This window comes from Staurois parvus, unplaced genomic scaffold (assembly GCF_062004578.1).
Source record: "Staurois parvus isolate SC_StPar_1 unplaced genomic scaffold, SC_StPar_1.0 ptg000287l, whole genome shotgun sequence".
In the NCBI taxonomy this organism is placed as follows: Eukaryota; Metazoa; Chordata; class Amphibia; order Anura; family Ranidae; genus Staurois; species Staurois parvus.
The window spans coordinates 26850870-26869072 of NW_028318083.1; the positions used below are offsets into that span (position 1 = coordinate 26850870).

Consider the following 18203-nt stretch of genomic DNA (forward strand, 5'->3'; position numbering starts at 1 on the left):
TTGTAGAACCAAGAGAAATATTCAAAGTTTTCTTTATGAGACAAAGAACTAATAAGAAGAGGAATTCACATTAGACTCTGGACAGCTAATGTGGCCCTCTTCTACCCTCCAGGGAAGCCAGTCTTCATGAGAAATAGACAATCGTGATGGACATTTTATTCTGCCAGAGACCATCAACACATTAAACAAAACAGTCATCAACGTTCAACATTAGCTGCCGATTTCAGACACATATTGACAGCTTTGCTTTCCTGAGGCAAATTACTAAACCATCCTGTTCCTCATTTCTGGAGTCCCTTCAATAGATGATTCATCATCCAAATGACAAAATGTCACATTAACTCCTCCTTCAGTGCTGAATATGCCTAAAAACATATCATGCAAGACTATGTGTGTTACTTGTTAAATATTAACCCATATTTACAGTTGCAAGAAAAAGTATGTGAACCCCTTGGGATTACGTGGAGTTTTGCATGAATTGGGCATAAAATGTGCTCTGAACGTCATCTAAGTCACAACAATAGAAGAACACAGTCTGCTGAACATAATACTACACAAACATTAGATGTTGCCATGGTTTAATTGCACATAACATGTAAACATTCACAGTGCAGGGAGGAAAAAGTATGTGAACCTTTGGATTTAATAACTGGTTGACCCTCTTTTGGCAGCAATAACCTCAACCAAACGTTTCCTGTAGTTGCAGACCAGACCTGCACAACGATCTGGAGTAATTTTGGACCACTCCTCTTCACAAAACTGTTTCAGTGTAGCAATATTCTTGGGATGTCTGGTGTGAATCGCTCTCTTAAGGTCATGCCACAGCATTTCAATTGGGTTGAGGTCAGGACTGGGCCACTCCAGAAGGCGTATTCTGTGCTGTTGCAGCCTTTGTTTTGTTGAATTACTTGTATGCTTTGGGTCATTGTCCTGTTGCATCACCCATCCTCTGCGGAGCTTCAGTTGGCGGACAGATGGTTTTCCTACAAAATGTCTTGATAAACTCTGGAATTCATTTTCCCATCAATGACAACAATCCGTCCAGGCCCTGAGGCAGCAAAGCAGCCCCAAACCATGATGCTCCCTCCGCCATGTTTCACAGTGGGGATGAGGTTTTGATGTTGGTGTGCTGTGCCTTTTTTTCTCCACACATAGTGTTGTGTGTTCTTCCCAAACAACTCAATCTTGGTTTCATCTGTCCACAGTATATTTTGCCAGTAGTGCTGTGGAACATCCAGGTGCTCTTTTGCAAACTTCAAATGTGCTGCAATATTCTTTTTGGACAGCAATGGCTTCCTCCATGGTGTCCTCCCATGTACTCCATTCTTGTTTAATGTTTTCCTTATTGTAGATGTGTCAACAAAAATGTTAGCATGTGCCAGAGATTTCTGTAGGTCTTTAGCTGACACTCTGGGATTCTTCTTTACCCTATGCAGCATTCTGTGCTGTGCTCTTGCAGTCATTTTTACAGGACGACCACACCTAGGAAGAGTAGCAACAGTGCTAAACTTTCTCTATTTGTAGACAGTCTGTCTTACCGTGGACACATGAACATCAAGGCTTTTGGAGATACTTTTGTAACCCTTTCCAGTTTCATGCAAGTCAACAATTCTTGATCGTAGGTCTTCTGAGAGCTCTTTTCTGCGAGGCATGGTTCACATTAGACAGTGCTTCTTGAAACCAGTAAACCCAAAACAGGTGTGTGTTTTTTGAGGGCAGGACGGCGGTCAGCAACACATCCAATACCATCACACTGATTGGAGTCAAGGTTGGCTCACTCCTGGCTCCAATTAGCTCTGGGAGAAGTCATTAAGCTAGGGCCTCACATACTTTTTCCTCCCTGCACTGTGAATGTTTACATGTTATGTGCAATTAAACCATGGCAACATCTAATGTTTGTGTAGTATTATGTTCAGCAGACTGTGTTCTTCTATTGTTGTGACTTAGATGACGTTCAGAGCACATTTTATGCCCAATTCATGCAAAACTCCACGTAATCCCAAGGGGTTCACATACTTTTTCTTGCAACTGTATATATGTATACTGCTTGGTAAAATATAAGAAATAATATCTAGCTCCAAAATGCTGAAAAATTGTGCGAAAGGATTAATGTGGAAATACAGTACAATTGGCTACAGTATTTCTAAGTTTTTAACAGGACAGCCTACAGTACATGAAGTCACTTGTTTGCATTATCAACCTAAACGCCAGATTATAGTACATAATACAGCTAAGCCAATACTCACTTTTTATAAAGTACATACAGTATATTTAGCATATTTTGTTTGGCTAGAGAAAGCAAGAAGTAGAAGCTTTGTCAGGTTTGCTCTGTTGTCCATTCTGGGTGTTTTCACTAGAACAAAAATTGGAGGAAAACTCTACAACAGGTACATAACGGAGATAAGCACAGTATTTGTGTACTTACCGTAAAATCTATTTCTTGGAGTTAATTAAAAGACAAAGGATTCAGCTATTCTGAGACAACATGGTTATACTACTGCCTTTGAGAGGAATTGGACATTGCAAACAAAAAGGCGCTAACCAGCTAAATAAAACGCCTTTCACCCACAGCAAGTTTCTGTTTTGTAGAAAAGCAGTTATCTGGAGTAGATCACAAACACAGAAGAGTGGGACCTGTTTCCCTTAATGAATAACAAGGATTTTACAGTAAGTACAAAAGTCCTGTTTTCTTTTATGATCATTAAGGGACACCAGGTTTAGACAACTAGAATGTGAAAAAGCAACCCAACTGAGGGGTGGGAAATACAGCAAATAAAACACTAACAGCTCCACATTACAATAATAAAATTGGGGCTCCCTGCAGCTCAGTGCTGCCTGGGAACTTACACCTGAAGAAGCCATCAGGTCAGGCCTGAACATTCACCTGGTAAAACTTAAAGAATGTGTGAAAACCAAAAAGGTGGCAGCCTTGCAAATCTGAAACAGTTGCCTAAAACACCCAGGTAACACAGATCTAGTAAAGTGTGTTTTCTCAGTAAAAAGTGTTTTTATATCAGGCATTTATGGATTTTTACAAAGCACATTTTACAGATGTACTGGAGCTGGACAGAGAGACAAAAGAATGATTCTCTGGTTGAGGTGAAAGGCCAAAATCACCTCAGGAAGCTATAGGCCTCAACACTACTTTGTCCTTGTGTAGGACCAAATAGGATTTTTACAAGACAAAGCTGCTACCTCAGATACATGTCTTGCAGAAGTGGTGCCAACAAGGAAAGTAACCTTGTGATTGATAATAGAAAGGGGAATATCCCTCATGAACCACATGAGAGACACCATGTACAAAACGTTTGACCAAGGAGTGGAAGGCTAGCAATGTAATAAGACCACAATGAGCTAAGATCTGCCCGTTGATGATATTCATGGCTAAATACCAATACTGATTGCTAAAAGGTCAGGATTCATCTTGCAAAGTGTTTTCTGGGGTGAAATTTCTTTTCCTCGCGCCAAGGGAATTAAGCCTTTTTTGTGCACTAGTGACCCTTACAGGAAGAAGGCTTCCTAGCTTTTAACACTGTAAGAATTAATAAATCAGAAAGAATACTGTCACATAATCTAGGATTCAAGGGCCATGCTTTCAAAACCAGCAACTGGGAAGCAGTGTGGTAAATTAATCCTTGATATAGGAGATCCAGTTAATCTGGAACAGCCCACTGGGTTGCATACCAGAAGTTTGATTTTGTTGGATTACCAAATCTGCCTGGACCAAGTTGGAGCTATGCGGATTATTGGAATACCCTCCATCATAATCCTGCTGAGTATACTAGAAATGAGTTTCAGAAGAAGAAAGGCATATATCAGGCTGTACTGCTCCTACAGAGTTATCAAAGCACCCACTGCTCCTGCCACAGGATTTCTATATTTGGAGACAAATCTGTCCAGTTTGATGTTGAACCTGGAGACCAGATGGTCCACATGCAGCCTCCCCTACCTGAGACACCGGTTCTGAAACACTGGTGGGTGTAGGAACAAATCCCTTGGGTCAAGACCCTGCTGGCTGAGGTAATCTGCCAATTGTCCACATCTGGAATGTAACTGGTGGAAGGGCCAGAATCCATTTTACCGCTCTTTCCTCGGTGAGACTTCTTCCTCACTGGTAGTTGATGAATGTCACTGATGTGGCACTGTCCAACTGAATCCCGATCAAATGACCCCATTTTTTATTTTTATTTATTTATTAAATAAATAAATGACCCCATTTAGAGCAAATGGAACTACCTCAAAGGAAGCTACCATCAGACCCAGATCTCTTATGCAGAATTGCTGGACAGCTCCTGGACTGTAGAGTCTGAGTCTAGGAGCAGAGAGTCAGATGTTTTTCCCGGGGAAGAAAAACTCTGGTTTGGGCTGTGTCTAGGATAAGACCCAGATACTTTAAGCAGTGTGTTTGTTCCATCACCGATTTCTAAAGGTTTATGATTCAATCAAAACTTTTTAAAATCTGTACAGTTTGCAGCACATTGTTCATCAGTATCTGTGCCAATTGTTCCCTCAGGAGGAAATTGTCCAGGTATCCCAGAATGGGAAAACCCTGGGAGTATAGCAAGGTTAACACTGGTGCCAATACCTTCGTAAACATCTAGAGTGTGGAAGGCAGGCCAAATGATTAAGCTACAAACTGGTAGCATTGCACTCCCTGAGCAAATCTGAATCTAGTGATGATGAGCTGGAAAAATGGGGATATGCAAGTATGTGGCCTTGATGTCCACAGAGGCCAGAACGTCTCCTTGGAGGAAGGAGGCTAATACCTAGTGGATTCCATGAAATTTTCTGAACTTGGATGAAGACTTTTAAAGCTTTTGGATTCAGAATTGGAACAGTGAAAAGGCTGTAAAACCCCTAAAATCTTTGTGCAGTTGGAACAATGGCATTACCTCCATGGCTCAAGAGATCTGCAAGAGTAGCATGGAGGTCTGCTAGTTTGTGCAGGGACATAGATCAAGTTAGATGGCGTGAAATGTAGATGAGAAAAAGAGCTGAACTCCAGCTAGTAGCACCTGGAAACTCCTTCTCTTGCCCAAGCATCCAAGATGCTTTCTTACCATGTGCCCACAAAGGCCAACAGACTTCCCCACACTCTGGTATGTGGGGGCACTGTTTTAAGAGTACATACCTGAATGCTTTGGAGATTTAGTGCCCTGGGGTAGAAGCTTAAGAGTAATGAAAGGAGCTCTTCTTGGTCCCAGAGGGGGATAAGGCTTCCCAGTTTCTAGGCTTTTACTGCTGGGGCAAATGAGAACTTTTACCCTAAGGGATATACTTTATAGGGTGTCCAAAGTGGCACCAAAGGGCTGTTTTCCATCAAAGGGCATGCGTAGTAAGCATTTTTTTCTTTGCTATTTCGCAGACTAGCATTTAAGCCAAAGAGTTCTCTAGTGTAGAGCTAGAAATATAAGCTGAATGTGCTACAAATACAGGATAGTATCTGTTTAGTTTAATTCATTAACACAGTTTGACAGACTGACATTACAGATACAGCAGGTTGCGTAGCAGGGCCTGCTAGTGTAAACAATGATTTTCACATTTGCCAATAGGATCCCTAAACATTAGTGCATTCTCAACAGGTATGGCCAGTGTTTTATTAAGGCAGAATATCACTGGATCCACAGTAAGAACAGACCACTTCCTTATAAAAGTCTCATCAAACAAACACTGGTCTGTAAAAACATTTTAAAAAAGTCAATAGTTTATCAGAGGTTTTCCAGTCACCATAAAGAACAGTATGTAAGGAATATAGCAAAAAGTTTTGTCGCTCTTGGGGTCTTTCAGGGATTCCAGACTAGTAACAGCACTGGTAATATCTACACTCACTGACCACTTTTTTAGGTACACCTTGCTCGTACCAGGTTGTACCCCCTTTTGCCTTCAGTACTGCCTTAATTCTTCATGGCATAGATTCAACAAGGTGTTGGAAACATTCCTAAGGGATTCTGGTCCATATTGACATGAGTTACTGTGGCCTTTCTATCATCTCGAACCAGTCTGCCCATTCTCCTCTGACCTCAACAAGGCATTTTCGTCCACACAAATGCCGCTCACTGGATATTTTCTCTTTTTTGGATCATTCTCTGTAAACCCTAGAGTTGTGTGTGAAAATCCCAGTAGACCAGCAGTTTTTGAAATACTCAGACCAGCCCATCTGGCACCAAAAACCATGCCTAGTTCAAAGTCACTTAAAACTCCTTTCTTCCCCATTCTGATGTGTGGTTTAAACTTCAGCAAGTCATCTTCACTACGTCTAGATGCCTAAATGCATTGAGTTACTGCCATGTGATTGGCAGATTTGCAAATTGCATTACCAAGGAATTGAACAGGTGTACCTAATAAAGTGGCCAATCAGTGTATAGGCTGCTTTAATTTTACGATGGCATGCACAGCAACAACCAGAATTGATAAGGTATCTCTAAGCCTGGGAGCGCAGCCTGTGGCTCGTCAAGAACAAATTCATCCATCAAAAGCCCAGTGTACAGTGTTCAAGGCAGGCCCCAAAAGCCTTGGTTCAGCAGGGTCCAGAGAGAGCCTCCAAAGCTATTGCTGAGGAAAGGCCAATTAGGATAGCTGCAAAGGAAGCACAGCTTATAAGCATATAGATGTTTCTTGATTGAAGAAAAAAAAATCTTGAAAATAGAGAAAATGGCTGGTAAAAATGGTTAAACTTTTTTCAGTGGAGAAAGGAGCAACCCCCCAGGGCACTAGCACTGAGCGAGGCACAGAGTGAAAATGGTTAAACTTTTTTCAGTGGAGAAAAGATAGCCACCACCCCCTCCCCCCCCAAGGCACTAGCACAAAGTCAAGCATGGTGAGATTAAGAGGGGTACACCTGGCTGGCCAAAGGTTTTTTGCTCCCCAGTATTCAATTGATGTTGAAGGTTGTAGTATAACACAACTGTCACAGTAAGTGAATCCTGTGACCCTTAATAAATTAGAAAGAAAACCTTTTATTATTAGGTTAGGGGAAAGTTTGGAGCCTTTCACTGGTAGATGAAGAGGTACTAGCACATGAAATCTTCCCTGTGCTTCTGAAAGCATTAGAACATTTTCAGTGCTGCTGGTCCTCCCTCTCCCAGTCTGCTCTTAGTGTGCTGTAGTGCACGGGATGAAAAAAACTAGACAAAATCAAGTACTAATGCCAGTTTTCTGTGCAAATATTTGTAATTTATTTAATTTCAACATAACTATATTGAAAGCTGCTTGTATACCTGGGTTCAGCTTTACCAAAGATTTAAAAAAAAAAAAAAATTACCTTGTTTTTTGGATTTGATGTATTCATCACACTTCTGGTCTCTTTTCCAGTGTAAATGACAACACCTATTATAGTACCTAAAACACAATGGGAAAACATAAATAATTTGCCTAAAGTTAAAAAAAAACTGTTACATCCATGCAAAAACTACACTGTATACTATAAACCACAATATATTTATAAATGTGACTACCAGTCTCAGGACACAGACTTATACAACAGAGAGTACCTGTGAACTTACATTCATACAACACTTAATTCATGGTAAAGTAGAACTTAAGCCTCTTGTATGACAGTCACAATTCAGATAGAAAGTGATGCACAAACCTAAAAGTAAACAAAAACTTTCTTTACCTTCCTGACCTAATCCAAATCCTCCTTCATGTTTTTATCACACACTCCCTTCTCCCAAACACTGAAGCTCACACTGGGAGGGTTTCAGCAGCAGAGGCATTGTTGTCAATCCAGAAAGCAGTGGGCAGGGCTAGGTGTAGTTAAGTGACAAGCTACAGGCTTGTGAATCAACAGTGACAATCAGGGGCGGACTGACAAATCATGGGGCCCCCGGGCAATAGGGGATCATGGGGCCCCTGTGTCCTTGCCCAAACTCAAAAAAGCCTATGAAAAAGGGGCATCTCATGGGGCCCCCTACTGACCCCGGGCCCTCGGGCAGTGCCCGAGTTTCCAAATGGTCAGTCCGCCCCTGGTGACATTGCTGATAGCCACACACACTGAAACACTGTTTCATCCTACTTTAGTGCTACAGACAGAACCTACATAAGTGGGCAACTCTGTTCTGAATTCAAAAGCAGTGCAGCATCCTTGCCACATCACCACAGGAAGCTGCAGTTGGTGGACTTCACTGGCAGAAGCAACTAGTATTTGTTGGAATTTATAGGGAAACCAAGAGAAAACTGTAGGTGCAGATGCGCTTACAAAAAGGTGCTGCAACATTTTTAAATGCGAGGACATAATTTTAGTCTAACCCCTTCACGGTGCTGTAATACAAGTATGTGGCCTCACAGAACTGGGCTTTTTTCTGTGGGGCCACATATTTGCGTACCTGTTTTTGTGCTGCTAGCGCTCCGCACAACGCGCTCCCAGACCAAAGACCAGGGTGTCACTGAGAGCCCCGGGTCCCGTTCCAACGATCGGGACCCAGGACTCCTGGGTCACATGATCGCTGTGATAGCTTCTGATTGGCTATCACAGTGATCAGTCACTGTGAAGCCCGCTCCCTTTGTTTTTTCTCTCTCTGAATGGAGGAGAGAGATACATTGTATCTCTGTCTCTCCTTGTGGAGAGAGAAAAAAACAAAAAACTGCTTGTGAAAAAAAAAAAATTGGTATCAGTGTCAGTTAGTGTCAGTGTGTTTCAGGTAAAAAAACAAAATGCGCGCTACTGTTTCTGGGCTGTAGTACAGGTACAAACAACAAATAACATACACATATATGGTATCGCTGCAATCGTCAAGAGATGGAGAATTTATTTTGGGTAGTTCTTTGGTGGTAGGTTATGGTAGTAACAAGAAACACACAGCTTAATTAAAAAAAATATATATTTTTTTACTATTTTGGGCCAGTTTTCCTTTGATAGTAAAAAAAAAATCAGGAGATATCATTACCATTTACCACAAAATGAAAGCCCAATTCGTCCTGAAAAAAAACAAGGTATAATTCACCTGGATGTACAAAGTAGTTGTGATGATATGTATGGTTTTACTAACACGTCAAAAATGTAAAATTTTACTTAGGCGTTAAGTTTTGATTTACCCTTAGGTGTGAAGGGGTTAAAGTGATTCTAAAATAATTTTTTTTCACCTAAAATAATAATAATGCTTGCTATGGATGCACATGTGTGGGCGTGCTCCCGGGCCAAGCTGTGTGCATCCATAGACGCACACAGCATGGCTCAGCCCCGCTCCTCACTCTCTGCTCACAGGATCTGACTGACAACAGCAGTAGCCAATGGCTTCCACTGCTGCCACTGTGTCCTGTAAGAGCAAGGAGAGAATAGAGCCGTGGCAGACAGAGACAGAGCTGGATCGAGTGAGGAATCAGGTTAGTATTTAGGGAGGTGAGGGGATGATACAACTACATTTTTTACCTTAACGCAGGGAATGCAATAAGGTAAAAATAGTTTTGCCTTTAGGACCACTTTAATATTAAAAAAGCATAGCAAAGTTGCTCTTCAGCAGCACTGGTTCTCAGAAGTACTCTTCTGGATTTGGGGGTAATCCTGCTTCTTTTAACAGTATAAAAATAACATTTGAGACTTTAGACAAATGTAAAAAAACTATGCATCAAAGTAATATTAGTAAACATTTTTATATACTTAATAAACATTGTTGATTGTCAGAAATATATTCATATACACCTAAAAAATGGAGGTACTTAATATACCTATACCAAGAGGTGCTTACATTTTAAAGGCATTGGCCTTTTACTTCTCTCCCTCAGAGAATTTGGTTGTTGTTTTTATGCTGCTTTGAAGTTCTAATAAAGATGATCCTTTATCAGAGTGCAGCCATTCGAATATCGGTTTATCTACATTAATCAGTGTAATGATTGGCTTTGCACCCGAGGACAAGGGGTTTTGTGGGATCTCTCAAGCGAGCAGACCTGGAGCAGCATTCCTCTTATTTTGTGCTTACATTTTAGTTGATGTCACATTTGCTATCCTGTTGCTGATGACAATTCACTAACATCAGAATTGCTAAAAAGTGCAGTGAAAATTTGACAGGTTGCTCCATCACTGCCTGGATGAACAAGGCATCACTCCCTTGCTAAATAAGATTCTGCTGAATGCCACTCACCAGCACGATTTATACCAGCAGTAAAGACTGGATAAGAAAAAGGGGTCTATACTATAGTCAAGTAAAAAAACTAAACAAAAAACAAAAACACTCTATAGCATCCAAATAGAAACAGCTGAGCAAAATAAAGTAAATGGGGGCTATTTGTGCAGGTAAAGTCCTTGCCAGTCTTCCTGCAGCTCTAAAGTCAGACATTTTTACCCAGTATATCCACCATCCTTCTTTTGAAAAAGGACATCTTGCATGTGGGCAAGGACAGATAATGACAGTCCTACCACACAATATATTGGAACACACAGGCCAACTTTTGCCCCACGATGCCATATATAGACATTGTTTTATACATTAAAGAAAGTACTGTTAGGTTCACAATGAGGCAGTCTTTCTAATGCTTACATAGTCAAATAATTATTATTACTAAACTAAAAACACCAAAGTGTTCAGCAAAAATATAGGTAATATAATGCTTAGCAGAAGATCATTAGATTTTAAATATATTTTCTATTGTAGGTGGTGTTCTGGAAATACGTATACATCACACAGCCAACCTCAAGTTATTAGGCGGCTACAAATTATAGTGAACTAGTCAACAAAAAATCATCACTCAAATGTACCTGTGATATACAGAAAGATAAGGTAATGTCGCCTGTATGCATGCTATTGCCCAAAATCAAATGCAAAAAAATGTTGGGGCACATCAGATACTACATTTTACACACAGGCTTGTGTCTACTGAACCATCTCAGATTACAAAGTAGTTATCAGCCTACCAGTCAAGTCACAAAAGTAACTTTTTTTTATCCCAGGTCTAAGGGCTCGTTCACATGTGTTGATGTTGAAAAACAAAGCAACGCTCACTAAGGTGCCTATAGAATTTATGACATGATTTTGATGTGTATTTGAAGTGTTGAAAAAGCCTCAAGAATGCTTGATAAATGTCCACGAACGTGTTATTTTTCTAGGGGAAAAAGTGCTTAAAAGGGAAGTGAAGTAGAGGAAATGATCTACTTTGAAGTTATAGATAATAAAAATAAGTAACAAATAAGTATAAAATACTATACCACATACTGTAAGAGGATTCATGAATCAAACTTGCTGTCAGCCAGCTACTATGTATCATATAATACTATAAAGCAAACAAGGAGTAAATATAAATCACTCTGGCAGCACTATACAGCATAAAATCACAACCAAACAACAGAAAAAAGCAACAGTCCTCTACCACCAGGTGATAAAGCAGTGTAAATGATGAATAGTGTACTAATCCAAATGTGACTGTCCAACTTTCCATTTCTTGTCATTCACCTGACAAGTAGAGTTACATTCACCCTAAAGTGTGGGGTGAGCTGCATTCCCTTTAGATACCTCACTCACTGCAAGGAACATCCTTTCATATAAATGAATGTCAAAAATCATTTAATTCACTCAATCCCTAGCGATGCTTCCATTCATGAACAATACACCCTCACTGGACAGCTTGAACTGCTATAAGAGAGGAAACAATATAGTCCAAACATCATAATACCATTCACACATAACATTTATGCCTTCATTCCCAGTCAAAAACACTCACCAGAGTACTAGATAAAATGCATATCACAAATCCATAAATCAGTGCAGTTAGGCTTAAGGCTCGTGTGTCCCCAGTAGCGTCTCACCCATGCAGCGGGACCAACGTCACTTTCAGCCTCTGCTCTGATGTCATTTCCTATCGCCATATAGTCACATCCCTACTTTGAGGTGCATGTAGGTTGTGGTGTGATAGTAGGCACTTTAGAACTGGGAAGATTTTTCCTTCGCATAACGTGCAACTACTGACATGCCCTCTGGGCAATTCCATTACTGCTCATGATGCATTTATAGGCTGCGCTGTTTTCTTTTAAATTCATCTTTAAAGACTGTATTTCATACAAGGACTCAAGGACTCAATATCACATAATATGTGGCTTTATCTACCTGTATTTCATACAAGGACTCATTATCACATAATATGTGGCTTTATCTACCTGTATTTCATACAAGGACTCAAGGACTCATTATCACATAATATGTGGCTTTATCTACCTGTGTAAAAGACATTTAAAAAGGGTTACTTACTCTACAACATCTAAAAAGTCATATGTATTAGTAAGGTCTAATGAACGCACATTTTGGTAGATAAAGAAAAATGCTTAAAGCTGAACTCCACATTGCCAGGCTTGTAGTAAATGCTTGTTTATGTCTGGGGTCTTTTCTACTAGCACTTTCACTTACCTGATCTCTGCAGGTTCTCTCCAAGCTACTGGATGGTCCCCCGCAGCCTCTTCTCCCATATGCTCCATATGCCATGGTGGTCTTCTGACGTCATCAAGTGTAATTCTTTGCCCATATTCATGCACTGGAAATGAGGACACGGAGGAACAGTCCACAGATTGAAGCGTAGGACAGTACAGGGGAACACTGACTGCTTGGGAAGCATTTACGTAAGCTGCATTTTCTTCTCCCCTGGTCATAAACATGCATTTAAGCTTTGCAGTGCAGGTCAGTCCCACTGCAAGGGAGAATTTTTGTTTTCCCCAGAGATAGACTTTAATAAATAAATTCTCTGACCCACTGTAAAATATTCAGAATTCTTGTATCTCAAACAAAGCATTTGTTTAAGAAAAAAAAGAAATTGTTTTGAAGATCATATAACATAAGTGTTAACATGAGTCTGCGATGTAATTTAAGAACATGAAAAATTGTCTTTGCTTTTTAAAACAGCCACTTGCTATGTGCTCCTCAAGATAAGAGTCATCCCCATCGTTTCTGTACAATGAAGCAGCTAATCAATATTCCCATCTTAATTTCCCAATGCATTATGTCTGCCTCTTTCAAGAGATGAATGTGCTATTAATATTGGATGAACATGATGGCAGAGAAGGGCCTCTTATAAACTTACATGTATTCTAAATATTCCCTGAGTCGCCTAGACAAGAGAAAGAATTTACAATAATGAATCACTTTGTCTGGGATGACAAGTGAACTGCAATTAAGAAACAACTTATTATCACTAACAAATTAGCATGTAAAGATACTCATAAAGCAGAGCAAATATTTTACTATTTCAACTTTCAGAGCATAGATTATTCTGCATTAAGGGCTCGTTCACACTAGAATGCGGGGCAGGAGAGCCGTCATCTCGTGCAGCTTCCCACACCGCATTTCGATTGCAATGCCTTTACGATCTGCTGCGTGGATCAGTTTGCCCACACTGGCCTGCACCAAATCGCATGGTGAAAAGTACCATGCAATGCAGTTGTTGTGCATTTCAAAAAGCAGTGCATGCAAATGAGTGGGCTTGAAATTGCACTGCACAGTGCTGCAGATGACTCGAGCAGGAATGCACAGCGTGTGAGCCAGCCCTTGCCAGGAGAACGGTACTTGCTTGACTGCATTGTGCCAAGTGTAAAGTTTGGTGGAGGGGAGATTATGGTGTGGGGTTGATTTTCAGGGGTTGGGTTTGGCCCCTTAGTTCCAGTGAAAGCATCAGCATGCCAAAACATTTTGGACAATTCTTTCCTGTTTCAACATGACTGCACATCAGTGCACAAAACAAGGTCCACAAAGACATGGATGAACGAGTCTGGGGTGAAGGAACTTGACTGACCTGTACAGAGTCTCGACCTCAACATGATAGAACACCTTTGGGATGAATTAGAGCAGAAACTGCAAGCCAAACTCTTAGGGACCTTTCCTAATCGGGGTCAGCTTACCAACTTCTAGGCCATAAAGTTCTGTGCATATGTACAGAAAGTAAGAACATTCTGGAGATTGGATGAACTACATTTTCCATGGCATTTACACAGAAAAATAGGGCTGAGGACAAGAGCTGAAATAATGGGATTGTATATATCAACAGACAGTTCAGTACTGAGTTTTTCAACTAATTTTGCCTTAGTCTGGCCAACTGATAAGATGGCAATAGCTAGCTGCAAGGTTGACCTGCGAGAGCAAAGAACGATATCAAAAGAATCTCCAAACACCTATCAAAGAAAGGAATGCCTTTAATTTAAAGAGCTGATTGATTATTTAGTGCAAGAATGACTGGATCCACAGTGGGAACAGTTCATCTCTGAATAACCTTTCGGAGTTGAGCTTGTCATTGCATAAAGCCCAATTAGCTTACTCAAGAATAGGAAAAGGCTTTCGAGGAACTGCCTTCTTTTTTGTGCCTATTGGAGTATGTGGAGGTTGTGCAGAGCTACATGTGTGTAGCCAGAGACGTATATGCACTGCCTCAATCAATGAGTCCACAATATGGTGAGAAGGTGAAGAATTAACTTCATAAAATTGTGGTGGTAAAAAAATCTTCAGCTTCTGCAATTGTCAATGTGCCTGGCAATTCAGGCTGTAACCCATGACTGTAGTCAGGCAAAAGAGCATTTACGGCTGCTGGCACCCGCCATTTTCAGAAATGTTGAAAGCATTTGGAATAGACACAGTGGCAGAAGATTCTGCTTTAGTTAGGCTGCTTGTTGCACATCTGAGTGAGTCTGAATAAGGGGGATGAGATCATAGTGTTGCACTTGTTTATATGGTGGACTGTTTACGAGGACGTTTATCACTTTTTCACTTTATAACTATGTTGATGTATGTCACAATGGGGTCAATACAGTAAAGGTTACCGCATGCAATAATACTATCACGTGACTCATTTGCATAAAATATAGCATGCGGTTAAAATTGTTTAATAAAAAAAGGATTATGTTGCATTTAACGAAAATGTGTAAATGTATCAGTAAATATCGCAAAAAAATTGTGATAATCTGTTATGGTCAATTCATAAATGGAAAAGGAAGTAAAAAAAGGCGGGATAACTGTGGTTTTGCTGGCAATATCACATGTAGTAGTTCCTTATCCTCTGAAGGTGTTGGAGTCTGGTTGGAGAGAGTGTACAGCTCAGCCATGGAGGTGTTTGAGTGCAATTTGCTGCAGTTTAACTGCCTGAGGGGGATTACAAGGAGGAGAAGAGTTATCATTATGGCACCCAGGCATTTTCCTGAGCACATTTTATTGGTTGACTTCAGAGAGGATGACGAAGGATCTCATTCTCGCCCTTTATGTCAGATTGCGCTTTGTGTTGGAGACCACCACTCAGAGGAGTCATGCAATACCTGGCATGACAATATTGCTAGTGATGCTCCATTTCCTGGGACAGGCCTCCTTTCAAATGGTTGCAGCTGATGTGGTAGGAATGTCGCAGGCTTCTTTGTTTTGTGTACTAGGAAAAGTTCTACATGGCTTCCATACCATAGCAGCTACCTACATATAAAATATATGCATTGATCATGCTAAGAGTGGGATCAAATCAAAAGTGGGTTTTATGCCATGGCATCTATCCCCAAGGTAATGGGTGCAACAAACTGCACGCATGTCCATTTATTCTCTACGTTGCACAGAGGGAGAGGCGATAAAATACCGAAGACTAATATGAGCCAATTATCGCATTACAGACTCTTTACCACATGACTTATTTAACAAAACTTTCTTAGTGAATTGCATATTTGAAAATTCATTATCACATGAGTTATTTTACTGCATTTTCCAAGTCGTTATTTAACTCTTAGTGAACTGACTCCTATGTTTTAGAGATCCATTTGTTTTATGTTGCGATTAGAGCTACACTTTATTTTAATTTAATAAGGATGATGGAACATTGTTAGTGTAACACCGTGCTCCGGAACAAGGGAATTACTATCAACCTGAAAGGAACTTTGAGTCTGCCCAAGGCCTGCAGCAGAATTCCCACTGTTGTCCCATGTGCTCCTGCTCCCAATCACCTGTAATCCATCACTGCTAAGTGAGGATATTGCCCTGTGGGGTACTCATGGCATGGATGTGAACTGAGGGGATTCACCATGTCCGATCTGAAGGAATTACAATAACCTTGGCGCTAAGCAAGTTCCTGTGGCTGTCTCTCTGAGTTATTCGGCAAAAGGCGAGACAGCAAGCGATCAGCTTGTGTCAATGGCAGAAAATGACAGCTAGAAGAGCATAATTAGGAGTCACTAGCCATAAAAGAAGTTCCAGTAGTGAGGTAGAAGAAAAGGGTACCAAATTTAAATAAATATTAACCTTAACTATAAGGCCAAATAAAGGGAGACAATAATAGCCGGGGTAGAACCACTCTAGTGTGGACAACATCATAACCCATGCCTTCAAAACCGCTTGTGTGCTTAGCACTGCAGGATAAAAGGATATGACATACACTATACATGATGTATACTACAGATCCAAGCAATTATCCAACAAGACACATACAGTGGGGATCGAAAGTTTGGGCACCCCAGCTAAAAATTTGTATTAATGTGCATAAAGAAACCAAGGAAAGATGGAAAAATCTCCAAAAGGCATCAAATTACAGATTAGACATTCTTATAATATGTCAACAAAAGTTAGATTTTATTTCCATCATTTACACTTTCAAAATAACAGAAAACAAAAAAATGGCATCTGCAAAAGTTTGGGCACCCTGCAGAATTTATAGCATGCACTGCCCCCTTTGCCAAGCTGAGACCTTCCAGTGTCATGGATTGTTCTCAATCATCGTCTGGGAAGACCAGGTGATGTCAATCTCAAAGGTTTTAAATGCCCAGACTCATCTGACCTTGCCCCAACAATCAGCACCATGGGTTCTTCTAAGCAGTTGTCTAGAAAACTGAAACTGAAAATAGTTGACGCTCACAAAGCTGGACAAGGCTATAAGAAGATAGCAAAGCGTTTTCAGATGTCAATATCCTCTGTTCGGAATGTAATTAAGAAATGGCAGTCATCAGGAACAGTGGAAGTTAAAGCAACATCTGGAAGACCAAGAAAAATATCAGACAGAACAGCTCGCAGGATTGTGAGAAAAACAATTCAAAACCCACGTTTGACTGCACGATCCCTCCAGAAAGATCTGGCAGACACTGGAGTTGTGGTACACTATTCCACTATAAAGAGATACTTGTACAAATATGGTCTTCATGGAAGAGTCATCAGAAGAAAACCTCTTCTACATCCTCACCACAAAAATCATCGTTTGAACTTTGCAAATGAACATATAGACAAGCATGATGCATTTTGGAAACAAGTTCTGTGGACCGATGAGGTTAAAATGGAACTTTTTGGCCGGAATGAGCAAAGGTACGTTTGGAGAAGGGGCACAGAATTTAATGAAAAGAACCTCTGTCCAACTGTTAAGCATGGGGTTGTATCAATCATGCTTTGGGGTTGTGTTGCAGCCAGTGGCACAGGGAACATCTCACGAGTAGAAGGAAAAATGGATTCAATAAAATTTCAGCAAATTTTGGATGGTAACTTGATGCCATCTGTGAAACAGCTGAAGTTAAAGAGAGGATGGCTTCTACAAATGTATAATGATCCTAAACACACCTCGAAATCCAGGGGGGATTACATCAAGAGGCGTAAACTGAAGGTTTTGCCATGGCCTTCACAATCTCCTGACCTCAACATAATTGAAAATCTATGGATAGAATTTAAAAGAGCAGTGCGTGACAGACAGCCCAGAAATCTCAAAGAACTGGAAGACTTTGTAAGGAAGAATGGGCAAAGATACCTCAAACAAGAATTGAAAGACTCTTGGCTGGCTACAAAAAGCATTTACAAGCTGTGATACTTGCCAAAGGGGGCAGTACAAGATATTAACTCTGCAGGGTGCCCAAACTTTTGCAGACGCCATTTTTTTGTTTTCTGTTATTTTGAAAGTGTAAATGATGGAAATAAAATCTAACTGTTGTTGACATATTATAAGAATGTCTAATCTGTAATTTGATGCCTTTTGGAGATTTTTCCATCTTTCCTTGGCTTCTTTATGCACATTAATACAAATTTTTAGCTGGGGTGCCCAAACTTTCGATCCCCACTGTATATATATATAATCATGAAATTGTATATAAAATTACAGGGAAACCCCGCCTAACCTTGTCCATGTTGCCAGTCCTATTCAGGGTCCAAGCTTTACCCATCATGGTAGGCATACCCCTCAAAGGGGTCTTCAGGGTCTGGGTAACATAAGAATGGACCTAATATCTGAGCTCTGCAGGCAGTTTCTTTGACCTCATGGCTTTTTTTCTGATATGTCGGTATGCATTATCAGCTGTGAGG

General features: G+C 40.5%; 1 protein-coding gene across 2 annotated transcripts in view; it reads right to left on the bottom strand.

Moving 5' to 3' along the window:
* ATP9B (ATPase phospholipid transporting 9B) overlaps positions 1–18203 on the bottom strand; it is a 451056-nt gene that overhangs the window by 203594 nt on the left and 229259 nt on the right. For both annotated transcript variants that reach the window (XM_089682349.1, XM_089682348.1), the window contains exon 11: positions 7262–7338. In XM_089682349.1, the coding sequence (XP_089538475.1) occupies positions 7262–7338 (77 nt within the window). The remainder of the gene's footprint in view (positions 1–7261; positions 7339–18203) is intronic.